Source organism: Macrobrachium rosenbergii, chromosome 49 (assembly GCF_040412425.1).
Source record: "Macrobrachium rosenbergii isolate ZJJX-2024 chromosome 49, ASM4041242v1, whole genome shotgun sequence".
Classification (NCBI taxonomy): domain Eukaryota; kingdom Metazoa; phylum Arthropoda; class Malacostraca; order Decapoda; family Palaemonidae; genus Macrobrachium; species Macrobrachium rosenbergii.
Genome location: NC_089789.1, coordinates 11,049,115 through 11,076,947, shown reverse-complemented (window position 1 = coordinate 11,076,947; position 27,833 = coordinate 11,049,115). Strand labels below are relative to the sequence as shown.

The following is a 27,833-nucleotide window of genomic DNA, read 5'->3' as shown; positions in this document are numbered from 1 at the left end:
TCTTCTGTCTTTTCAGAACAATAAGGCGAACTCCGATAACAAAATGTCCAGGACGGGTCGCGAGACAGTCGGATGTACGTGAAGTGGTGTTTATCTCTCTAGTGAAAAAGTGTTGACAGAAAAGTAGTGAGACCGCAAAAAGTGAGAGAGAAAAAGGAAGAAAATAGAGATTAAAAGAGAAACCTTTTGGCTTTTAGGCCAGGGGGTTGTGGGGGGCGTTTCGTGGGATTTCGAAACCATGGGCCCTGGGGGATTTAGAGGGATTTTGAAACAATAATTCCTGGGGATTTGAAAACCGTAGGCCCTGGGGATTCAGAGGGATTTCTAAACCATAGGCCCTGAGAATTTGAAGGGATTTCGGAACCATAGGCCCTAGGAATTTAGAGGGATTTCTAAACCATAGGGTCCAGGGATTTAGAGGGATTTCTAAACCATAGGTCCTAGGGATTCAAAGGGATTTTTAACCATAGGCCCTGAGGATTTGAAGGGATTTATAAACCATATGCTCCTGGGGATTTTGAGGGATTTCGGAACCGTAGGCCTGGGGATTTAGAGGGATTTCGAAACCATAGGCCGCTGGGGATTTAGAGGAATTTTAAAACCATAGTTACCTAGGGGATTTCGAGACCATAGGCCCTAGGGATTTCGAGGGGTTTCGAAACCATAGGCTTTGAGGATTTAGAGTGATTTAGAAATCAAAGGCCCTAAGGGATTTCGAAACTATAGGCCCCAGAGGATTTAAGGGGTTTTCAAACCATAGGCCCCAGGGGATTTATAGGGATTTAGAAACCATAGACCCCTGGGGGAGGGGAGGGGATTTTGAAACCATGTCATGTAGAATGATCGACCGAGAAGACTCTCCTTGCCACCTGTGCTCTCAGACGTCCACCTGGAGAAGGCGGAAAAGAGCAACGCCTCCAAATTGTCCCTCGAGTTCCAGGTGTAGTGGCTACACCTACACTAACACCTACACTCCGGGAGGAGGCCCTTGTTGCTGCATCAGGGCGGAATGCCTCTCGAACGAGGAGCTGGAGGATGTAGCAGAAGATGAAGAAGATCCGCCCACTTGGCTCTACATGACAGTCTGGATAGCCAGCGTCGCAGTGTACCTCAACGGCCTGGCTGGAGACTTCGTCCACGACGACATCAGCGCCATCAAAACAAACCCGGACGTCCTGGGAACTAACCACGTGTCCAGGGTGTTCTTCAACGACTACTGGGGGAAGCCCATGGCCGATCCTTCTTCTCACAAGTCCTACAGGCCTTTCACCATCCTCACGTTCAGGTAAGTTGAGCTGTTGCTGTTTGGGGACTTGCCTCTGGGTTTTTGGTGACCTTTCCTCCTTTCGGAGTTGTTGTTTGTTCTGGCAGTATGGGTCTGAAATATTTTGTAGGAAGTAGGGATTTAAGTTTTCATAAACTTTCATTTCACCAGTTTAAATTCTGTTTAAATTGTGTATGTTTGTTTTTGTTTTTTGTTTTGTTACTCTGAATCTGAAATAATTTTGAGAACAGGGATTTAGATTGTCATAAAAACTGTGATTCCATCTGTTCAGATTAAAAAAAGTACCATATATTCCTTTCTTTCAATCTAGATTTATGTTTTTATGTCATTCTCAGTCTGAAATATTTTTAGAAAAGGGAATTTCAGTTGTCATAAAACTGTTATTTCATTTTTATTTAAAGAAAATGTCATATATTCCTTTCTTTCATTTAGGATATTTTTTGTTATGTCATTCTGAATATGAACTATTTTTGGAAAATGGGAACTCAAGTTGTCTTAAAAATAATGTTTCAGCTTTTTAAACTCTGCAATGTCACTTATGTCTGTCTTTCATTATTGATTTTTTATTATGATAGTCTGAAAATGGAAATATAAGGTTTTAGTAAAATTATTAGCTCATTTATTTTTAGAAATATCATATACTTTCTTACAGTGTAGAATTTGTTTTAGAAATAGTGTTAAAAACAGGAATTTCAGTTTTCATAGAACTAAAATTTCGTCTGTTTGCATTGTGAAAAATATAATTTATTCCATAAACGCTAAATGGTATTTTTCGGATGGGGTCACGAAAGGTCATTCATTCATGAAATTTTTCACTGAAGTAGGAAAGATTCCCTTTATCATTATCATAATACTCTTGGTAACGTTGCATTGTATCACAAATAGCAATCCTAAATACTGTGAATACGATAAATTCCCCTTTTACGTCAAGTTCTTTGTGCACATAATCTCCTAAGCCTTCTGACACCATTAAAGTGAAATGCACAAAATTATTTCCGTAACGTAGCGTTATTTTAATAGCCTTTACGAAGCTTTATTTTAACTTCACGGATTATTTCATTAGATATTAATATATTATTAATATATTAATGTCTGTTACCCCATAATCGAGTTATACAGACAGACAGTCTTATATATCAGGTCAACAAGGAATCTGTTTTACTGAGCAGGTGGTTGCTATAGGCTAGGCTGACCTTATGCCAGTTCAGGTCATTTACCAAAGGCGGTACATAGTATGGTTAAGAGTAAAAGGATAAGATGCTTTGTTCAGACCTCAGGACTCTTCCCAACCAAAGATACACACACACACGCACATATATATATGTATATATATATATATATATATATATATATATATATATATATATATATATATATATGTGTGTGTGTGTGTGTGTGTGTGTTTTTGTGTGTGTGTGTGTGTAGTATATATATATATATATATATATATATATATATATATATATATATATATATATATATATATATATATATATATATATATTCTCTTTCGTATTTCATGAGGAATGTTGCCAGATGGGGATCAGATCATTTCATTTGTATCTGCGTGATATTAACGTAATGACTTGAAGATTCTTCTTTTTTAGGCCGTAGTTAAGAATTGCAGTTTTGCCAACTCATATTCTTGGTTCCTCTCAGTATGTTAGTCTCTCTCTCTCTCTCTCTCTCTCTCTCTCTCTCTCTCTCTCTCTCTCTCTCTCTCATCTCACAATCGGGCAAATCCTCTTTACTGACCGCTATCACACTTTTTACTCTGTTCCTTTGTCCAGAGGCATTGCAAGGCGAGTGCTTGGAAAAGCAAAAGTACTTGTGGTGTATTCACCGTAATGAGATTCCATTTTGGGGGTGAAAATAGCCCTCCTACCTCCTCTTTTCTGCTCAGGGAGAAGTTTTTCATCTTTTTCACAAAACTGCTTCGGTGAGGACTGAACCTTCGGCGATTTCGGTATCCTGAGAGAGAGAGAGAGAGAGAGAGAGAGAGAGAGAGAGAGAGAGAGAGAGAGAGAGAACTGGCAATATCGCAATCTTGATTAACAAAATTATGAAATAGGAACAGAGAGAGAGAGAGAGAGAGAGAAAAAAAAATAGTTATCAAAACTATAGCGCTTGATTTGCCTAGTTATGAAATAGAAACAGAGAGAGAGAGAGAGAGAGAGAGAGAGAATTATTTCATGACAGGATTATTTTCGACCTCAAATCTTTTCTTCTTCTTATTCTTCTTCTTCGTTTTCTTCTTCATTTTTATTCCAGAAAGTTAGAATCTGAGTCATTTTCGACACCAATTCCTCTACGCCCCAAAAGCACATCCCCCGCTACTTCGTGGGAGATAATGACAGGGATAATGAGAGCTATAATCACCTAGGATGTAGATAAAGAGACGGCAATTTTAGACAGAGGGGGGGAGGTGGGGAGGGAGGGAGAGAAAACGTTTTGACAATCTGCAACAAAAACGTTTTCGAGATTTTTGTATGGAAAGGGACGAGATGATTTTCTTGTTCTGTACCCGTCGAAATGACTCTGATTCGTCTTTCTGTCAACGCGGCTTTTGTTAAGAAAGAGATTCCGCCTCTCTCATTCAGAGAATAATATCAATTTAATGTCAATGCATCAAACGTAATGAATGTTTTTGTTCAATTCATTACACGCGTAATGAAAACTATCTCTGTGTTAATGGATGACTGCAGTAAAAACAGGAATATAAATCTCGATTTTTCAAATGTGCGTTCATTATTCATCTTCTGTTGGTAAATTGTATTTCATTATAAAAATCTTCGCATATATTAAACCCCTTAATCACTTTCCGGAATATCATTTATCATCACGATTTTATTTTATATCCATCAGAATTGCATACCTTGACCATAAGCAGAATTAATTACATTTAAAACGCATTCCACGCAAATACATCTTTTTTGAAATATCAGATCCATTATGAATTAAATTTCATACACATTCCACGAAAATTTATGTTATTTTCAATTATCAGTTCCATTATGAATTCAGTTTAATAATACACACTCCAGGAAAATTTATATTATTTTGAATTATCAGTTTCATTAACATGTAAAAGTACTGAGGAAAGCTAAGGCTGGAATTATATAAAAACAATTAATTACACAAATTTTCATTGGAAGCAAATTACACTCTGGCTGTTTTCACTCTTAATTTGTCTTTCCGTGTGAAAGCCTTCAAAAATTGTTCCCAATTATAAACGCTGTCTACAGAGGTGCGTGACTCCAGGGCCTCTCTCTCTCTCCTCTCTCTCTCTCTCTCTCTCTCTCTCTCTCTCTCTCTCTCTCTCTCTCTCTCTCTCTCTCCATTTATGAGAAGCTATTGTTGTGACTATTTATCTCTCTCTCTCTCTCTCTCTCTCTCTCTCTCTCTCTCTCTCTCTCTCATAACAGCTGAATAGTGTGGTCGATTCTCTTCAACAAAAATGTGAATACTGAGAAATCTGGCAAACCATTTACTTCATGATTATCAAAATAAAATTAGCGAATGTTTTCGTAATCAAATATTGAAATGCTAATAAAATAATAGAATTAGGCACAAAATAAATCATACACTACAAATCATCCACCTGCCATATATAATAAAAATTAAACAACATTAAATTTATATAAACAATCCATAAGAATCTTACGTTCATTAAAAAAGTATTTATTTTAGGTATGTTGATAGAAATCTTGGGGCTGGCATTAGATTTTTGTTGCGATAAAATTTTATAATTAGGTTTTAAAACAATGTAAAAATTGCCTTTGTGCTTTATTGAATAAAATGAAGAAAACACCTTCAATCAATATTTTGTAATGTCATAAATTACAGTTATCAAAAGGCTTCACAGAGAATACGTTGAATGTTGGAGATAATTCATAATTCATTGCTAACAATTTTTCATTATATATATATATATATATATATATATATATATATATATAATCTACTAACTTTCTTTACCAGATATGTATGTAATTTTAATAACCACAACGCTGTCTAAACAAGCTTGATTTCTTCACCCTTTTTGGATACGCTTGTCACTGTAAAGCCTCAGATCCAAATGAAGAAATTCTGACGTCCGTCGAAGGACTCGAACCCAGGCATTTAACGTGACCTCGTTCTGGTATACCGAATGCGGGTTCGAATCCTGTTAAGGGCGACAGAATTTCCTCACTTGGCTGCTTGTTTGGGTCTTAGGCTTTGCAGTGACATCCGTATCCAAAAAGTGCGAAGAATTCGAGAAGTTCAGAGGACATTGTGATTATTGCAACACCGTGTGAGTATATGTTTGATGAGCATCAGAGAATGATAACAGTTATGGTAGAAAACATCATATGAATTATTGTTCACCAAACCGGAATTTAGATACAAGATCTGTAGTTGCCAACTGCTCAATATTCTTCGAATTTCAAAAGGAGGATGGAAATGCCACCGACTGCCGAATTATTTCCGACATTCAGAAAGGTCAGTAAATTGCTGTCTTGTGAATTCAGGGGTTCGATCAATACTTTGCCGACTGGTAAACTCCCTTTGAAATTTAAAATGAAGGTCAATATATCGTCGGCTGCGTTAATATTTCAGGATTTTCGGGTGTTGGGGGGGTTGGAGAGTAGGGGAAGGGGAGGGGGGATCTAAAGAGATCGCCAGATTGCGTGATCTCCCGAAAATGTTTCTCCTCAGACTTTCTTCCTTCTTCAAGTCGTTTGGGTGAACTGTTAACCTTTTTTTTTTTTTTTCCCAACTTTTAATCCGTAAATTCATCTAATGACAAGGGTATTCATCCTTCTACGTTTGATGTAAATTGGAACCTAAAAAGAAAAAAGACTTCGCAGCAAAAAGAGCCATGACTCATGAAAACTCAACTAGAGAGTAAAACTTTTTTATATTTAATCAGTAAAACTTATATATATATATATATATATATATACATATATATATATATATATATATATATATATATATATATATATGTATATATGTATATTTTTAATATATTTTTAATTTCTCTCGAGCTGTGGAATGCCTGTTTGGTCGAGAACACGAAGGATTATGCATTGTTAACCTTATGGTGAAGAAAATACACAATCCTTTAAACAGGGAACGATGGTAATATTTTGATTTTTTGTGCTTTCCATGAAAAAGATTAACCGTTGCATAGGCCGTTAAATGGTCATGTTTTGTCCTTGCCGTAAAAAATCATAACCTTTGCATTCACAGTACAAATAATGACCGTACTGTCTTCCTAAAAAAAAAGAATAACCTTTGCATTCACAGTACAACTAGTGACCTTTACTGTCTTCCCCCAAAAAAAAGGAATAACCTTTGCATTCACAGAACAAATAATGACTTTCCTGTCTTCCTAAAAAAAGTAACCTTTGCATTCACCAGTACAAATAATGAACTTGCTGTCTTCTTGAAAAAAAGAATGACCTTTGCATTCACAGTACATATAATGACCTTACTGTCTTCCTAAAAAAAAAAAAGAATAACCTTTGCATTCACAGCACAAATAATGACCTTACTCTCTCATTCACAGCACAAATAATGACCTTACTGTCTTCCTGAAAAAAAGAATAACCTTTGCATTCACAGCACAAATAATGACCTTACTGTCTTCCTAAAAAAATAGGAATAACCTTTGCATTCACAGCACAAGTAATGACCTTACTGTCTTCCTAAAAAAAAAAAGAATAACCTTTGCATTCACAGACCTTACTGTCTTCCTAAAAAAAAGAATAACCTTTGCATTCACAGTACAAATAATGACCTTATTGTCTTCCTAAAAAAAAAAGAATGATCTTTGCATTCACAGCACAAATAATGACCTTACTGTTTTCCTGAAAAAAAAGAATAACCTTTGCATTCACAGTACAAATAATGAAATTACTGTGTTCTTAAAAAAAGAATAACCTTTGCATCCACAGTACAAATAATGACCTTACTGTCTTCCTAAAAAGAAAAGAATCCACAGTACAAATAATGACCTTACTGTCTTCCTAAAAAGAAAAGAATGACCTTTGCATTCACAGTACAAATAATGACCTTACTGTCTTCCTAAAAAAAAAATGGCCTTTGAATTCACATTACAAATAATGACCTTACTGTCTTCCTAAAAAATAACTTTGCATTCACAGTACAAATAATGACCTTACTGTCTTCCTAAAAAAAAAAAAGACTAACCTTTGCATCCACAGTACAAATAATGACCTTACTGTATTCCTAAAAAAAGAATAACCTTTGCATCCACAGTACAAATAATGACCTTACTGTCTTCCTAAAAAAAGAATAACCTTTGCATCCACAGTACAAATAATGACCTTACTGTATTCCTAAAAAGAAAAGAGTGATCTTTGCACTCACAGTACCTTACTGTCTTCCCCCCAAAAAATAACCTTTGCATTCACATTACAAATAATGACCTTACTCTCTTAAAAAAAAAAAAAAAAAAAACCTCTCCATTCACAGTACAAATAATGACCTTACTCTCTTCCTAAAAAAAAAAAAAAAAAAAAAAACCTTTCCATTCACAGTACAAATAATGACCTTACTGTCTTCGTAAAAAAAATAACCTTTGCATCCGTAAAAAGAATAGCCTTTGCACATGCCGTTAAATGATAGTTTCCTCTTTGCCGCAAAAAGACTGTATCTGGGATTAAAAGAAGTCTTTTTTCTTATATGCGCTGTTCTAAAATCGAGCGTACTTACTTTTTTTTTTTCCTTTTACTTTTCATACGAAATGATGCCCTTTTGAAGCTACCTCTTCCCGATCCTCTGTTCATCATCGGGAAACGAAGCAGCAAAACCCATTACAAAAGAAGGAAAATGGAAGAGAGAGAAGAGAGAGAGAGAGAGAGAGAGAGAGAGAAAACAACTTCCACCATTTGATAGAGACGAATGGAAGAGAGAGAGAGAGAGAGAGGGAGAGGAGAGAACAACTTCCACCATTTGATAGAGACGAATGGAGAGAGAGAGAGAGAGAGAGAGAGAGAGGAGAGAGAGAGAGAGAGAGAGAGAGAGAACAACTTTCACCATTTGATAGAGACGAATGAAAGAGAGAGAGAGAGAGAGACGAATGGGAGAGAGAGAGACGAATGAGAGAGAGAGAGAGAGAGAGACGAATGGGAGAGAGAGAGAGAGAGAGAGAGAGAGAGAGAGAGAGAGAGAGAGCGCAACTTCCACCATTTGATAGAGACAAATGGTAGAGAGAGAGAGAGAGAGAGAGCAACTTTTACCATTTGATAGAGAGAGAGAGAGAGAGAGAGAGCATATTTCACCATTTGATAGAGACGAATGAGAGAGAGAGAGAGAGAGAGAGAGAGAGAGAGAGAGAGAGAGAGAGAGAGAGAGAGAGAGAGCAAGTTTTACCATATGATAGGGATGAATGGTGGAGAGAGAGAGAGAGAAAACAACTTCCACCATTTGATAGAGACGAATGGAGAGAGAGAGAGAGAGAGAGAGAGAGAGAGAACAACTCCACCATTTGATAGAGACGAATGGTAGCCGAAGATGTCTAGACATTCTTTTTCATTAGGTCATAATGAGGTTTATTATCGGCGTTTGGTGTGGAATTTTGGAAGAGACGTTTGGGGAAAAAATGTCGTGAAGTATGTAGTTTCTCTCCAGAGCCGGTCGAGGAATTTTGAGCGTTTTTCGATGGTTCAGGTAAAAATCAGAGGAAATATATACATTTTCTGTTTTGAAAGCACAGAACATATACATCTTTCTCAGAGAGGCGAGCCTAAGATGGTCTTTGTAACTGAAGAATCATAAATTATAAATTATTAGTAAAAGTAGGGGAAATATTTTCTGCTCTGAAAGCACTGAATATATCTTTTGCAGAGAGGCGAGCCTAAGATGGCCCTTATGAATCAAAAATAATAAATTACAAATTTTAAATTATGGTTCACAATAAAATACAGCAAATATTTTCTTTTTTGTAAAGCACAGAATATATATATCCTTTTCAGATAAGCGAGTCTAAGATGGTCCTTATAAATGAAAAATTAAAATTTACAAATTATGGTTTACATACAAATTAAAGGAAATATTTTGTGCTTTGAAAGCACAGAGCATATCTTTTGGAGAGAGGCGAGCTTAAGATGGTCCTTGTAACCGAAAAATTTTGGTCGTTGAAGTATGGTTTACATAAAAATATACCAAATGTTTTCTGTTATAAAAGTGAAAGACATATCTATTACAAACGTGGTCCATATACCTTTTTTGCGCGGGTCCTGATTTTCACCCCGTGAAGATTTCTGAATTTGCTGAGCATCCATCAATCTGGCTTTTACAGCGTTTCCCGTATTTCCAAAGGTATTATTATTATCATTATTATTATTATATTATTATTATTATTATTATTATTATTAGACCATTCTTGTTTCCTTAAGCACGAGGACACTCCTTCACTTGAGACAACCTTTGAAAAATACTGCTACTGATTTCCGTTTTAACGCTGCACTGGATTTTCAGCCGACTTAGCAGTGATTCTGTCAACATTCTCCCAAGAACCAGTCATTCAATAATAGCTGAATGTCTCGCTTTGACGTCAAACTACTCTTGCATTGGAACAGTTATAGTCTCAGTTCCACTTTGGCCTTGTATATTATTGTCCATATTCCTTTCCAATTCAGTTTAAGTTTTCTTTTCTTTTAATCAGTAAGTGCTTCTGTTTCTCCAAAATTTCCTCGTCTTTTCAGTTCAACAGCATTCTCGTCTTCACAGCAAAGCTCTTCCAAAAGAGCCGGTGCCCAGACTATCATATTCAGTATGCTAATTCTCCGTTTCTGTATCGTCCTCATTTCATATATTTTTATTATTGTCTTCGATGTTTTCGCCTTTATTTTTCTCATTTTCTGTATCATTTTCACTATCTTCATCACTATCGATAGTACTTTCTGTATTTTTCTCGTTAGGAATGTTGTTTCTCTCTCTCTCTCTCTCTCTCTCTCTCTCTCTCTCTCTCTCTCTCTCTCTCTCTCTCTCTCTCTCTCCATTCATATGAATGCTGTAATCGTAACTTTTTTCGTTGTTTTTTTTTTATATAAAAGACATTACTAAACAATTCTTACTCATTGGAAATGAAGTTGTGGAGCTTAATAAAACAATGTTAATCTTACTTCCATAATTCTTTTTTATAGAAAAAAGGATATTGTCTTTTGTATATGTAAATGGTGGAAGGTATGTTACTGAAAACCAACAATATTCAATGTAATTTGTATATATCAATTTGTACATATCAAAACCTTGGGAAGTTAAAGGTAAATAAAGAAACAACAGTATTAAGTATATTATTTGATGACAAATTAAATTTTCACGAAAGAAAATAGGGGATTACGTATCGTATATAATCGTAAACACGCAGCTCGCGACGATGTAAATAACAAGCTGATTTAATCCTCCGAAATCATCTCGAGGAATATAGTTTCCAGCTTAAATGATTTCCAGGAAATCAAAGAGGTTAAAGAAATAAATCTAAATGACAGGGTGGTGAAAGCATACACTGGCTCCATCTGACTTCTTCTTTTTCTTCTTCTTCTTCTTCTTCTTCTTCTTCTTCTTCTTCTCTTCCTTCGTCTTTTTCTTCTTCTTCATACTATCCTCCTCCTCCTCCTCCTCCTCCTCCTCCTCCTCCTCCTCCTCCTCCTCCTCCTCCTCCTCCTCCTCCTCCTTCTTCTTCCTCCGCTTCTTCTTTTTCTTCTTCTCCTCCTTCTTCTACTTCTAGGATATGAGACCGTCGTAATCCCAGTATCTAATTGCAGAATATTACCACGAAGGCGAAAATGATGACGTCTCTCAAAGCATAAGTCGAGGAATTAATATCCTCAGCGCATGAGTGATTGCTATCAATCATTGTCATTTGGAATCGTGTGGAATAAGACTTTTCTCTTTTTTTATTTGAAATCTTGGAATATAGGACTTATTTTTTAAAAATGTAACGTTAGTATTTTCCTTGGAATTTAGATAGGTTATGAAAATCAATTTTAATTCTACTGTTGGTTTTCTTTGTTTGTAGTGCAGAGGGTCAAAAGGTCTTGTGAGAAAGTTATTGAAGCTTAGAACTGACAGGGTTTGCAACTTGTCCCTGTTTTGACGAACTGGTGTTTCCCATTTTTGTTTTTTGTTTTGTTTTTTGCTTTTATTTAAGTTTTTGAGTTTTCCAGCCAAAATGACTCAGTTTTTGACACTATAAAATATCGAAACTTCAGCTGTCTGTGTTGTCACGTTTTCAAACCAAATTTCCTCAAAAGTTGAGCTAATTGGAAACCCTGAATAATTTCAACAATTGAAGCCCATTTTCAACGAATAAGGAAAAAATGGCTTAAGCCATTTCGTCAAATTAGGACAGAATTATTCGACTGAATCTTGTATACAGAATGTGAATGGTTTTGTAAATCAAATATTCACCCAGTCATTTCATATATATATATATATATATATATATATATATATATATATATATATATATATATATATATATATATATATATATATATATATATATATTTATATATATATATATATATATATATATATATATATATATATATATATATATATATATATGTATATATATATATATATATATATAAACATACATATATATGTATGTGTATATATATAATTAAATTATAATAAATAAGTATTTCAAAACACGTTACTACAAATGTTGTGTCCACATCTGTATATACCACCTGTCGTTCAAGAGTCACAAATAAATCAGTTAATATTAATTTAATTTGATTTGTACTGATTTAATTCTGCCACAAAACTTTCGAAAGATTCTCTGATTTGAACTTGAAGTTCATAAGTAATGTTCAGGCTTAATTATCCTTTAGCACAAAAAAGAGCAACTTACTTTAATAATATTACATTTATATTAAGTTTCTTAATCATGTTCATCCTCATAACGAGAGAAAGGCTACAGGATTATCTTATATGAAGTTGTAAGCACAAGCAATCCTGTTATGGTTTTGAAAAGGTAAATGACGTAATCCTGGAATAATTAACATAAAACGAGCGTAATGCAAAGAGGCCGTCATTGTCAAAGAAAGGGAGATTCTACTTAAGCCGATTTCCGGATTACGAACGGCAAAAGACCATTCATGAATGTAACTCTTGGTCTTCCCTGCGTACTTATGCGTATTTAGTAAGGAACGTTGCCAAATAGGGAGCAAATAATCTCATTAGCATCTGCGGGAGATTAAGGTAATGACTTCAAGATTCTTTCAATTTACGCTGCTGTAAAGCGTTCCAGTTTTGCCATCTCTCTCTCTCTCTCTCTCTCTCTCTCTCTCTCTCTCTCTCTCTCTCTCTGTTTGTGTTTTAATTTCATAATTGGGTAAACCTAGTGTTGCAGTTTGGCCAACTCATATTCTCTCTCTCTCTCTCTCTCTCTCTCTCTCTCTCTCTCTCTCTCTCTCTCTCTCTCTCTTCCCCATTTCACAATCGGGCAAATCCCCTTTACTGACCTCTATCACACTTTCCACTCTGTTCCTTTGTCCAGAGCCATTCCGAGGCGAGTGCTTGAGAAAGCAAAAGTACTTGCGGTGTATTCGCCGTAATGAGGTTCCACTTTAGGGGTGAAAATACTCCTCTCTCTCTCTCTCTCTCTCTCTCTCTCTCTCTCTCTCTCTCTCTCTCTCTCTCTCTCTCTCTCTCTCTCGAGTATATGAATTTCTTTTGTCCCAACGTCGTCTCTTAATCATTCCTGCTCCTGGAGGTAATAATGTTTTTACAAGGAGATTTTTTTTTTTTCTCAAAACTGCTTTGATGAGAATTGAACCTTCGGAGATGAAGATTTTCTTATCCATGAGAGAGAGAGAGAGAGAGAGAGAGAGAGAGAGAGAGAGAGAGCATTTGTCGGCAAAACTGCAACACTTACTTTGCCCAAGTATGAAACAGAGAGAGAGGAGAAGAGAGAGAGAGAGAATATGAGTTGGAAAAACTGCAAAATATGATTTGATCTGTTATGAGAAAGAGAGGACGAATGAATTGGTAAAATTGTAACACAGTGATATGTCCTATTATGAGAGAGAGACAGAGAGAGAGAACATGAGATGGCAAAACTGCAACTCTTTACAACGACGTAAATTGAAAGATTCTTCACGTCATTACTTTAATCGCACGTAGACGCTATCGAAATGATATGATCCCTATTTGGCAACGCTGCCTACGAATTACGAATGCGTACGCACGAAAGACTAATAGTCAGTCACATTCATAAACAGTCGTTTTCTCGTTTGTAATCCGCAAGTCGGCTTAGTCAGACCCCCATTTCTCTGACACTCGCGCCCTCTTAGGAATGCTTTCTTTTAACATTAATTATCTCCTTTCGCTGTTTACCAGTTCCTAAGAGGATTATTTGTACGGATTACTTCATAAGAGGTAATCCTGCAGTCTTTCTTTCGTTATGTAAATGAAGAAGATTACGAAATAATACCATTTTCATACTAAAATGGTTGCTTTTTTGTGATAAAACATAATTAAGCCTAAACTTAACACTCGTTCTCATATACTGTATATATATATATATATATATATATATATATATATATATATATATATATATATATATATATATATATATATATATATATATATATATATATATATATATATATATATATATATATGGTGTGTGTGTGTGTGTGTGTGTGTAAAAAATATACAAACACAAATTAATATACATTTACATAAAAATATGCATTTACAGTATATATACATACTGCGTGCCTTCACAAATATTTTATGTGCATAACCACTCAACGTCGTATATACAAAAGTTCAGGTGAACAGATTTAGAATTAAAATTGATTTTCATAACATGTCGAAACTACAAGGACAATATTAACATTTTATATTTAAAGAATCCTGTATTCCAGGATTTCAAATAAAAAAAAGTCTTATTCCAAGATTCCAAATGACAGTGATTGATAGCAATCACTCATGCGCTGAGGATATTAATTCCTCGACTTATGCTTTGAGAGGCCTCATCGTCATTTCCGCCTTCGTGGCAATACTCTGCAATTAGATACAGGGATTACGACGGTCTCATATCCTAGAAGAAGAAGAAGAAGAAGAAGAAGAAGAAGAAGAAGAAGAGAAGAAGAAGAAGAAGAAAAAGAAGAAGTCAGATGGAGCCAGTGTATGTTTTCGCCACCCTGTCATTTAGATTTATTTCCTTAACTTCTTTGATTTCTTGGAAATCATTTAAGCTGGAAATTATATTCCTCGAGATGATTTCGGAGGATTAAATCAACTTGTTATTTACATCGTCGCGAGCTGCGTGTGTATGAACATACACGACATATATATAATTTCTTTTATTCCTTTCTTGAAAATTTACTTTGTCGTGGCATAATATGTTTAATAATATTTTTTTCCTCATTAGGCTTTAACTTCCCATCGTCATGATATATAGAAATTGATATATATACTGTAAGCTACATTTGATATTATTGGTTTTCAGTAACATATCATTCCAAGTTTAAATATATTATGTGTGTGTGTGTGTGTGTGTGTGTGAGTGAGTGTGTGTGTGTATGCGTCCATGCAAAAAATATAAATGTTCTCAGCTTTCAAAACAGGAAATATTTGTTCTCTTTTTATGTAAACCATAATTTAACGACCAAAATTTTCCAATTGTAAGGACCATCTTCGGCTCGCTTCTCTGCAAAAGGTATATTCAGTGCTTTCAGAACAGAAAATATTTCCTCTATTTTTATTAATAATTTATAATTTATGATTCTTCAGTTACATAGACCATCTTAGGCTCGCCTCTCTGAAGAAGATGCATATGTTCTGTGTTTTCAGAACAGAAAATGTATATATTTCTTCTCATTTTTACGTGAACCATCGAAAAACGCCCAAAATTCTTCGACCGCCTCTGGAGAGAAACTACGTATTTCGTGATGTTTTTCCCCAAACGTCTCTTCCAAAATTCCACACTACACGCAGATAATAAACCTCATTATGACCTAATGAAAAAGAATGTCTAGACATCTTCGGCTACCATTCGTCTCTATCAAATGGTGGAAGTTGTTTTCTCTCTCTCTCTCTCTCTCTCTCTCTCTCTCTCTCTCTCTCTCTCTCTCTCTCTCTCTCTCTCTCGTCTTTATCAAATAGTGAAAGTTGCTCTCTCTCTCTCTCTCTCTCTCTCTCTCTCTCTCTCTCTCTCTCTCTCTCTCTCTCTCTCTCTTCCATTTTCCCCCTTTCGTAATGGGTTTCGTGGCTTCGTTTCCGGATAATGAACAGAGGATTCTGGGAAAGGTAACTTCAAAAGGTCATAATTTCGCACGAAATGGGAAAGGTAAAAAAAAAAATTATGAATTCAGTACGGCGTATTAGAAAATATTTTTTTTTTTTTTTCCATATACAGAGTCTTTTTACGTCATAATCATTTCACTGCATATACAAAGCATATTCTTTTCACCGCTGATACAAAGCTTATTTTTTTTATTTAAGGAAAAGAGTAAGGTTATTCTGTTAACGGCCTAGAAAAAACTAATAATGTATCTACATATGCAAAGGTTATTTTTCTTTTAAGGAAAACAGTAAGGCCATTATTTTTACTACAAATTCAAAGGTTATTTTTTCACGGCAAAGAGGAAAATTGATCATCTAATGGCATATGCAAAGATTATTCTATTTACACTGCAAAGGTTTTTTTTTTTCTTTAGGGAAAACAGTAAGGCCATTGCTCTTATGGTGAATTCAAAGGTCATTCTTTCAACGGCAAAGAGAAAAACTGACTATTGAATGGCATAAGCAAAAATTATTCTGTTTGGGGATGCAAAGGTTATTTATTTTATGAAAGGAGTAAGGCCATAAATGCAAAGATAAAATCTAACCTTTTAACAGCACATGCAAAGGGTATTTTTTTTTATTGCAGTAGATACAAAGATCAATTTTTTGCTATAAACACAAAAGATATTTTTTTACTCAAAAAATAAAGCTAATATAATTATCAGCACATGCAAAGGTTATTCTCTCTCTGATAAATACAAATTGTTTTTTTTAACGGAAAACACAAAGGTTATTTTTTCATGCAAAAATAAAAGCCAGTATATTTAACAGCATGTGCAAAGGTTTTTCTTTTTATGTTCGATTGCATATGCAACGGTTATCCCTCTAAAGGCAATTGTAAAGCAATTTTACTTCTAGCAAATAAACAATACTTACGACAAACGCAAAGGCTATTCTTATTTACGGAATATGCAAAGGTTATTCTTTGCTACAGAATATGCACAGGCTATTCTTTTTTACAGAATATGCAAAGGCTATTCTTATTTACAGAATATGCAAAGGTTATTCTTATTTACAGAATATGCAAAGGCTATTCTTTTTTATAGAATATGCAAAGGCTATTCTGATTTAGGGAATATACAAAGTAAGTTCTTATTTCCGGCAAGAACACCGTAAATCCCTATTCTTTTTACTGGAAAGATAAAGAATAATCATTTTGTTCTCTATGCATGCATTATACTTTTACGCCAGACAAAAAGACTATTCTCTCCACAACAAAGCAGAAAGGTATTCTTTGTACGGCAAACGCACAAAGGCTATAATGATGTGACCACTTTTCCTGATCATTTACAGGCTCTTTTTACCAATTACGGCTACGGGCTATTTTCGTCTCGAGTTTGGCTGGTTGCTTTATGGGTTTGGGGGAGGTTATTAAGCTGGCAATAATTTGTTATGGGTGGGAAAAATGTTGTAGTTGTATGTCATCCTCAATCTTTACATATATGTGTTATGTGTTGTATGTATGTATATATATATATATATATATATATATATATATATATATATATATATATATATATATATATATATATATATATATATATATATATATATATATGGTTAGAGAGAGACAGAGAAAGAGAGAAATTACCTACACAGCATAACATGGCCACCGTTCCGGCCATCAAAAATTCTTTATTTTCTTCACCATAAGCTTGAATGTCTCAATTCCATCTTTCCTTGACCAAACAGACTTTAAACATCCTTACAAAAAAAATAACATTTTCCTTTCTAGTAAGGTTTACACGGAGTCGTGGCTTTTTTTACTACGAATTTTTTTTTTTTTTTACTTGGTTCCAATCAACATTAAACGAAGAAGGATGAATATCCTTGTCATTAGATGAATTTACGGATTAAAAATATAAAAAAAATTATGTTAACAGTTCACCCAGACGACTTGAAGAAGAAGGTCTGAGGGATATTCTGGGAAGGTCACGCACTGTGGCGGTCTCTCTGGCCCTCCCTCCTCCCCGCCTTCTAACCCCCAAATTCCCCACGCCAATTCCTCCCTTCAAGTTCACCCCGCACCAATTGCTTCCCCCTCATCATTCCAACCCCAAAATCCCCACCCCACCAGTTCTTCCCAACAAATTTTCCCCAATAATTCCTCCTCCCCAAATTTCCCCAACAATTCCTCCCCAATTCTCCCCTACTAATTTCTCCCCACAAACTGATCCCCACCAGTTCCTCCTCACCAATTCCTCCCCAAATTCCCCCAACAATTCCTCCCCCAATTCCCCCACAAATTGATCCCCACCAGTTCCTCCTCACCAATTCCTCCTCTAAATTTCCCCCAACTAATTCCTACCCCAATTCCCTCCAACCACCAAATCCTTCCCACAAATTCCTCCCAATCAACCCCCACACACACACAGACATACGCACCAGAAAATCCTGAGTATTAAACTTGCGATATATAAACCTTCAATTTTAATTTCAAAAGTTTACCAGTCGGCGAAGTATTGATCGAACACCTGGATTTAAAAGACAGCAGCTTACTGACCTTCTCTCTCAATGTCCCAAATAATTCAGCAGTCGGTGTCATGTACATCTCTCTCGAAATTCGAGGAAAATTTACTAGTTAGCAACCTATTGCTCTTTTCAACTGAGTTCCGGTATTGTAAACAATAATTATTGTTTACAATAATTGAAAAAAGCCTCACACAAATTATAATTTGTGTGATGCTCTCTTCCATAAGTTTTGTTGTATTGCAGTGGTTATCAAACATGTACTAACATTGTATGTATATATGTATATATATATATATATATATATATATATATATATATATATATATATATATATATATATATATATATATATATATATATATATATATATATATATATATAGATAGATAGATAGATAGATAGATAGATATATATATATAATATATGTATTTTATATATATAGGTAAATATATGTTCATACATACATATATATATATATATATATATATATATATATATATACAATATATATATACTGTACATAATGTTAGGACATGTTTGATAAACAGTACAATACGATAAACGTTATAGAAGAAAACATTACACAAAATATAATTTATATATATATATATATATATATATATATATATATATATATATATATATATATATATATATATGTGTGTGTGTATATATATATATACATATATATATGTATATATATATATACATATATATATACATACATATATATATATATATATATATATATATATATATATATATATATATATATATATATGTGTGTGTGTGTGTGTGTGTGTGTGTGTGTGTGGAGAATTGTTAGAAATAAATTATGATTAAGCGTGAACATTCTACTTGTTCTCTGTGAAACCTTTTGACGATTGTAATTTATGAGTTTACAGAATACAGATTTATGCAGTATTCTCCACATATATTCAATAAATCTAAAACTGGATTTTTATATTGTCCTAAGATCTTATTCAAAAATTTCGTCGAAGTAAAGAACTAATGCCATCCCCGAGAACTTCGAATATCAATATAACTAAAATATATCATTTGTTTATGAATTTCGGATTCTTATAGATTTTTGTATAATTTAATATTGTTAAATTTTTATGATATATGGAAGTTGGAGATTTTATATTGTACGATTCGTTCTGGACCTAATTTTATGATTTTATGCACAGTTTATTATTTTAATATTTTATTTTTATAATTATGAAGTAAAAGGTTAGGCAGATTGCTATGTATTACCTTATTTGTTGAAGAGAATCAGCCGCACTATTCAGGTGTCATGAGAGAGAGAGAGAGGGAGATGAAATTCACAACTGTAGCATTCTCATAAATGAAGAGAGAGAGAGAGAGAGAGAGAGAGAGAGAGAGAGAGAGAGAGACTAGCACTGGAATCACACACCTCTTTAGGCAACGAATATAATTGGCAGAAATTTTTTAAGGCTTTCACACGGAAAGACAAATTAAGAGTAAAAACAGCCAGAGTGTATTTTGCTCCCAAATAAGTGTGTTAAATTAGTTTCTTTTAGACAACTGTTGCCTTGAATTTTCCAAGTATTTTGATATATCATTGGAACTAATATTTCAGAAAAAGGCATTTTCGTGGAATGTGTATTTCATGAAATTCATAATGGAACTGATAATTAAAAATAATATAAATTTTCCTGGAGTGTGTATTAAATTTAATTCATAATGGATCTGATATTTAAAAAAAAAAGATGTATTTGCGTGGAATGCATTTTAAATTTAATTCATTCCGCTTATGGTTTAAGGTAAGCATTTCTGACGGATATAAAATAAAATCGTGAAGATTAATGATACCCTAGCAATACCCTAGCAAATGATTAAAGGGTTTAATATATGCGAAGATTTTTATTAAAATACAATTTACCAACAGAAGATGAATAATGGACGCACATTCGATAAATCGAGATTTATATTCCTGTTTTTACTGCAGTCATCCATTAACACAGAGATAGTTTTCATTAAGCGTGTAAGGAATTAAACATTAAACATTCATTACGTTTGATGCATTGGCATTAAATTGATATTGCTCTCTGAATGAGAGAGGCGGAATCTCTTTCTTAACAAAAGCCGCGTTGACAGAACGACGAATCAGAGTCATTTCGACGGGTACAGAACAAGAAAGTCATCTCTTCTCTTTCCATACAAAAATTTCGAAAACGTTTTTGTCGCAGCTTGTCGAAACGTTTTCTCCCCTCCCCCCTCACCTCACCTCTCCCCCTGCCCGTCTAAAATTGCCATCTCATGATGTACATCCTAGGTCATTATAGATCTCATTATCCCCGTCATTATGCGGGGGATGTGCTTTCGGGGCGAGGCGGAATTGGTGCCGAAAAATGACTCAGATTCTGATGTTGTTTTCTGGAATAAAAATGAAGAAGAAAAAGAAGAAGGAGAAAAGATTTGAAGTCGAAAATAATCCTATCTTGGAATCATTTCCTCTCTCTCTCTTCTCTCTCTCTCTCTCTCTCTCTCTCTCTCTCTCTCTCTCACACACACACACACACACACACACACACACACACACACACACACACACACACACACAATCAGGCAAATCCTCTTTACTGACCTCCATCACACTATTCACTCTGTTCCTTTGTCCAGAGCCATTTCGAGGCGAGTGCTTGGGACAGCAAAAGTACTTGTGGTGTATTCGCCGTAATGAGACTCTCTCTCTCTCTCTCTCTCTCTCTCTCTCTCTCTCTCTCTCTCTCTCTCATATATATATATGTATATATATGTATGTGTGTGTGTGTGTGTGTGTGAGAGAGAGAGAGAGAGAGAGAGAGAGAGAGAGAGAGGAGCATTTTCACCTCAAAGTGGAATTTCATTACGGTGACTCATTACGGTGAATACACCACAAGTACTGGAGGTGAAAATACTTTTTAATCGAAATGATTTATTATATATATATATATATATATATAATGATTTATATATATATATATATATATATATATATATATATATATATATATATATATATATATATATATACACACACACATATATATTGTTTACACATGAGACTTGGCTGATGAGTTTATTACTTCATTTACGTAATTTTTATAGGCCCTGCCTGCCAAAGACACACGTAACCTGTCAATGAAGCTACGAATTAACCTCAAAGACAGCTGTTTAAATGAACCAGTCGCCAGCCAAGGAGCTATTCTCGGCAAAAGAAAAAAAAAATATTCAGTGAATAAGGACTTTACGATAAATGTCGCCGACTGCAGATGCAGTCAATCTCTACTCGTTAATATGGTATTGAAACACAACGGCTCTTCCAAACAAATGGATCGAGACACAGGGTAGCATAAAGAATAAAATGACTTGCTTAACTTTCCCTACTTCCTAGTTAATTCACTGGAATGGTTGAATGTCGCTAAACAATATAATAATTAGGCTTAAACTAGACTTCGTAAAAGCATCTACAGTAGGTGGTGGCGGGAGAATGGAGCAAGGAAAATTGGAAATACAGAAAGTTATTAGTCAATCGACGAAGCTTGAACAAGAATCGGACTTACCTTGGACACCGAGTTGCTTGCGCATACAACAGACGCTCGGAAGTCTTGATAATAGCAGTCTTCCCAATTCATTAATAAATATAGACAAAGGAACACAAAGGGGGGTAGGGGACAAAGGACACCGTTCTGTCCCGAACACGGCATGCTCTCTCGCTCACGGCGCGTATCTCTCTGACCTCGCTCTGATCCCGCAAGGTGGATGGCCGCATCTGTACACTACGCCCCAGACAATCCGACCTTGACAAAGACATCGCCGAATGCATAGGGTAATGGGAAAGACAGCTTAAGACCACCGTTACTAGAGATTACTGAGTGAAAACCCTCTCTGGAGGTTAGGTCCCTAATGCCACACAGGCATACTTTTGTTTTTTTTTTTGAACTACACAGCCTATCCCTGCCTACGTGAGGACGCCGTCTGTCTCTGCTATAATCGTTATATTTGAATTGCCTGGTCTACCTGCGGGACAAAGACGTTCCCTGTCTAGGTCAATCTGATAAATATTACTGCACATAAACACATCGAGAACAGCAGTAATATTTATAAAAATATATATATATACAGTATATATATATATATATATATATATATATATATATATATATATATATATATATATATATATATATTGTTACGTGTGAGGAGTCTTGGTTGATCACGTATTATTCAATTTACGTAATTTTTACAGCCCTGCAAATCAAGATTACACGTAACCTGTCACTTGAAGCCAAAAGTTAACCTCAAAGACAGACGTTAATTAGCCAAAGGTCGCCAGTTAAGGGTTATTAACCTTAACAAAGAATATTTGAGATGAATTTGATTTTAAACGCAACAGTTCTCCCAAACATTCGACGCTTGAGGCAATCAAAGCATCGAGATTTAACCTGATTTTGCTTACCCTAAATCCTAGGTATTTTACTGGAATAATGGGGTTGAAGCTAACAATAAAATAATTTGACTTAATCTAGACTTTGTAAACACATATACCTAAGTGGTGGCTGAAGGAAAGAAAACAAAGAAAAAATGTGAAATACAGAAAAGAACTAGTCAATCGACGAAGCTTCAACAAGAATCGGACTTACAGTGAACGTCAGTCGCTGCGCAAACGAGGACCTCAGGAGTCGTATTCTGGCAGTCTTCCCAATTCACTAATTAAGATAGACGTAGGAGGAAAGTAATAAAGAATAAAGAATATCGTTAAGACGCGCGCGGCGTCACCCTGGTTCCGTGACGCTGGAATCTCTCTGCTGACCCGACCTGCGCCGTTCGTTCTTCCAGAGGAGGGCTTATACGCCCGGGCAATCCGACCTTGACAAAAGGCATCGTCGAATGCATAGAATAAAGCTTAAGGGCCACCATAACTAGGGGGTCATTGAGCGTAAACCCTCTCTGAGGCTTAGGTCCCTAATGCCCTAACATATTTTGTTTACAAACTTTCCAGCCTATGGGGTTAAATGCCTAAATGCTACCTATCGTGGGACAAAGCAATTTCCCTGTCTCAGTCAGGCTGATATTTCTATCCCTAAATGTTCGAGGGCGAACAGCGTAAATATTTATAAAAGCTCCCCCTTTAAGAGGGCCTTCACTCCCTTTTCGGCGTGAAGGTCTATACTAAACAAGCTGTTCGCCTCTCGTAGGTTACTCTCCTTCCCCTGAGCAGATTAGTCCTGGTTAGCCTACCTAGCTACAGAACTACCTAACCTAGATAGGATATGAGCTATAATTACTACTTAACCTAATTCTAATAGTACTAGAAGGTGCTCACGGTTATTATAGGCTACCTCCTACAATCATGATGTGTTTTAGACCTAGCCTAGTGGTACGTTCTCTATGATATTCCTAGCCTAACCTATCCTAACCCCGACCGTAGCACCAACATAAGAGTTAATATTCTAACTAAATTACAACATGGTTTATGTTTAATACAATTAAAATTTACTAGTTAATTCATGAGGGTTGCCTCATATGATAAATGAGTGCCTCACTGAGGTCTTAGGCCATGCGTGTCACGAGCATCGTGGCTCGTTTCAATAGTTAAGATTACTGAAAGTAGTTAGGCTACTTACATGATTACTGCATGCTCGGTGGTAAGTGGAAAGAACAAGGTTACTAAATTGATGTACCGTACTTTAAGGTGGCCTAGGCTATGCACAATGAAAGGAAGAGATCACTGGCTACCTCCTCTGGGCAAGGGGCCAGGATCACTCTTAGATGTTAGGGCACTGTGCCAAGAGAGGGCACTAGTGCCAGGAGGAGCTTATAGCTCGGCAACTACTGGGCTCTCTTCCGCCCCCTTCTTCTTCTTCTTCGGTTTCCTCCAAGGCCTATCAGTAGCTGGCCTAGCAGGTGATGAGAGCACCAACTCCGGGGACAGGCCAGAAGGGCTAGCGGGCGAAGTCAGGGGCAACTGCAAAAGCTGCGGGAGGACTCCTACTCCGGCTGCTGCGACAACCGAGCGAGCGATCTCGACTTCTGCGTCCGAGGATGCCAGTTCCTGGTCTTCCAAGGGGGGTACCATTTCGATCCTCCAGGGTTCATCCTGAAGTCAAATTTTTGCAAAAGAAGAATCTTGCAAAGAAGTAGTTTCGGTGCTGGAGGCTCTCCAGTCGCGATGATCAACTGCATGGGGAATCCTAAATCTCCCGGAGGAGGATTCGCCTCATGATTTAGACCCGGCATGGGGCCTTTTCCATTGGTAGCTCAACGTCCGTGGCGGATTGGAGTCTGGCACTGCTCAGTGCTCGCAAGTGGCACTGGCAGCAGTTGAGGTCAGGCATGCCTGATGAGTGGTCCGGAGGTGCAATACCTCTCGGACGACTTGGGTTTGGCTGCGGCAGAGATTCCTGCCCCAGCAGAGATCGTAGCCTCTCCAGAGTTTTGTTCGGGGCGTCCGCTGGGCGTTGCTTGCTTGGGCAGCCCTCCCAATTTGTGGAGTGGTCTGCCCGCTTGCACGTCCTGCAGCGGTACTGCTCCTCCTGAATCTCTTCGCGGAGGGAGGACCTCTTGGTGGGCCAGCCCTTCGCGATTGGAGAGGGCTAGGCCTGAAATAGGTTGGTTGGCGCCCCTTCCGCGGACCACTTTGTGGGCGGAAGGTGGAGGTTTGTCATTTTTGAGAGTTTTAGATGGGGCCTCCGTGGAGGAGGTAACGTGGCTGCGGAGTGGCGTTGGTGACGGGCTTCCGAGAGAGAAGATCCCGACCCAACAAGAAGACCACTCCGGGCCGAATTCCACCTACCACGCCAAGGCGGTGGGGTATCGTGCCCCAAGGTGTCATTACCTGAGTTGGACCGTAGGAACGGTAATGGTGTGGCCCTCTATCCACTTCATTTCCCCGCGTTTCTTCGTCAACCACAGCACCGACTGGCACTTGGGCCCTAGTGATCAGGCTAATGTCTGCGCAGTGTCTACTGTGACCGGAAGGGTCACGGGCAGGCTAGTGCTCTGAAGAGGGGGCCACCGGAGATGAACTGGGTTTCCAGTCTCTCGGGGTAAGGATCGGTGCGGACCAGCAGCAGAAAATGAAGTGCTGATTAGGTTGACAAATTTGGTGGTGGGGACATGATGTGGACAGGCCGGAGATCCAGCATTGTAGTGGCTAGCAGCCCCACAGGATCTGCACGGGCCTTTTGGATGGGCTCGGTGGCCTGCAGTAACTGTTGGAGGGAGGGCTGAGCGGATGAATCGGGAGCGGAGTTCTGGCTGGTAGGGTTAGGCTGCTTATTAGTGCCGAGTTTGTATCGGCACTCAGCTTCAGCGTGGCCCCCTTCTTGCAATAGTTGCACAGGGTCTTGCTAGGCAGTCCATTCTTCGGGCGAGTGGAGTTCGAGAGGTAGGCCGGAGGGATGATTCGCTTCTGAGAGGTGCTATGCGACTGATTGAAGGTTTCCCACGAATCAGCCATGCGACAAGCTTCCATAAGTGTGGAGGGCTGTTTATCGTTAAGATATACCCCGCAAGGGGCCCTGGCACACATTGGAAAAGGTCTTCTAGCATGGTCCGATTGAAGAGATCCTCAAACGTCGTGCAGGCCAAGGAGTCGAACCAGCGCGTACGGACTGGGTTTTGTGACATGCCCATTCTGTCCAAGACCAGCCGGCTTCCTTGGCAAGACCTCGGAACCGTTGTCTCCATTTTTCTGGGGTTATTTCGTAGGCCTGTAATGACTCTCACGAACTTCCGCCATGTTGCCTCTCTGGCTCTACTCCAGTGAGCGAAGCGCTGCCTTGGCTTTTCCCTCCATATGTTTGGCTGGTATTAAGGCTCTCTCCGTCTCCGTGGTGCTGTAGTTATCAAAAAAGAGCCTCGATCTCCTCCAGCCATGCTTCTGGCTCGTCCTCAGTCCACTTGGGGACTAGGGAATTAATGCTCGAAATTGGAGCGTTTGATGCAGCAGGTGTAGGACTGGAGGCTTGATGGCTAGCCATAGCTTCGGCATTCTCCATTTTCGCTCTCTCAGCTCGAGCTCCTTCTCCTTTAGGGCTAACTCAGTTTCCTTGCAGGCTAACTCATGCTGTCTCCTTCTTTCTTCTCTTTCCTCTTCATATTGCCTTTGCTCGGCTTCATACACCCTTCGTTCGGCTTCATACTTCCTCTGCTCGAGTCTTTCTTCCTTCTCCCGCTTGGCCAAGTCGTCCACTTGCTCCTTAACCCAGGTAGTAAGTTCCGAGCCGGTGAGACCTGCCGCCGTCCCCAGCCCCAGGAAAGTTTTATAATGCTCTGCTGCCATGGTTCTGGTGGGGAAGGGCGTCTAACCGGTCGACTGGGCGCATTTGGGCAGGCGAGGAAGTGTCTTTTCAATGACGTGGCACCCTTTCAAAAGGTGGCACTGTAGTTTGGGTGTGCCGTGTACAGGTCACACTGGTGGCACTCAGTATCCCTAGGCACTGGTGCAGGTTAGGTTCCAGAAGAACCTTCTCTTCTGTGTTCCTTTGTTTTCTTTAGTGGCAACTATGGTGTTAATGTGTTCCTAGGGACCCTCTACTGGAGTCCAACTAGGCTATATGGGAGGAAGGCACTCTACACCCAGAGTGCAACAATAAATGAGAGAAAGGGAGTAAAAGAGAAGAGGAGAGAGAAGAGAGAGAGAGAGAGAGAGAGAGAGAGAGAGGTAAGCTATTCAAGTGATGAGTGCGGCAAATTATTGGCACTGTGGAATAAAGTGAATTTGGTTTCTTTTTTTTTTTTTTCTTAAAGATCCTCGTGAGTGGCTGGTCCCAGTGCTGGCCCTTCTTTTTTCAGAGGGTGAAAACTACTGTTGGCCGGTCTGGATAGCAGGCCTCACTCGTGACCGACAGTTTATCACTGTATCGTAATTACTCTTAACTTGTCCTCATCTATTGTGGGACAGAGGTGTTTCTTTTATTTGGCTTATTGTATTCGAATTAATTAGCTAGTGTCGGCCGTTCTTTCTTTGAAGAGGGTCACGTACACTTAGGTTAGGAATGCTTACTTGAATGACGAGAGAGAGAGAGAGAGAGAAGAGAGAGAGAGAGAGAGAGAGATTTTCAATCAGAGAGAGAGAGAGAGATTTTCTCAGCTGCATGAGAACATGTAAACAAAGATTTTATACATGCACAATGGCATGGATCTTAATAAAATGATATAGATGCGTCGTCTTGGCTTCCTTAGGGGATTACTTTATTATCTTAATTTTCCTGGGAGCCGACGTCACAAAAGTTTATCGTAAAATTTTAAATTTTCTTTATATGATTTTATAGTAGGTATTCGTATAGGAACTTGTTATTACTCCTAACTAAGGCCTAACTTTCCTGCCTAAATTATCTTTTGGTTTTTTCTAGCTAAGATATTAGGAGGTGGGTTCGCTATGAAAAGCAAAAAAAGAAATGCCCCCAGAGTGTCTCAGGCAGAGGTCACAATAACAAGGTCGTTGAGATGGCGGCCAAGGTCCCGTTAGGCCTAAATTTCAAAACAACCTCGGCTGGCGAATGGAAACCCCAAATGGCCGTTCTCTCACAAACAGTTCGAACAATTTCAAAACAACCGGATGGCGTGGTATTTTCTTTAGCACAAATTCAAACAACAACGAAACAAATGCAGGTATCCAGATTTTACTTTAAATATACCAATCATGCATAGCGTTTTACGTTACGGATGGAAAACTAAATTACCAAACAACTTTTGTCTTTTGTTATCGTTCTCTCAGTGAAACATCCTCGGCAAAACA

The 27,833-nt window shown here is 37.4% G+C and overlaps 1 protein-coding gene across 1 annotated transcript in view; it reads left to right on the top strand.

The window, feature by feature from the left end:
- The window catches only part of LOC136832084 (protein O-mannosyl-transferase TMTC1-like), a 117,966-nt gene that overhangs the window by 55,219 nt on the left and 34,914 nt on the right, over positions 1–27,833 (top strand). Inside the window, exon 2 of the mRNA XM_067092715.1 lies at positions 17–1,285. Coding sequence (XP_066948816.1) covers positions 828–1,285 — 458 coding nt within the window. The 5' untranslated portion in view covers positions 17–827. The remainder of the gene's footprint in view (positions 1–16; positions 1,286–27,833) is intronic.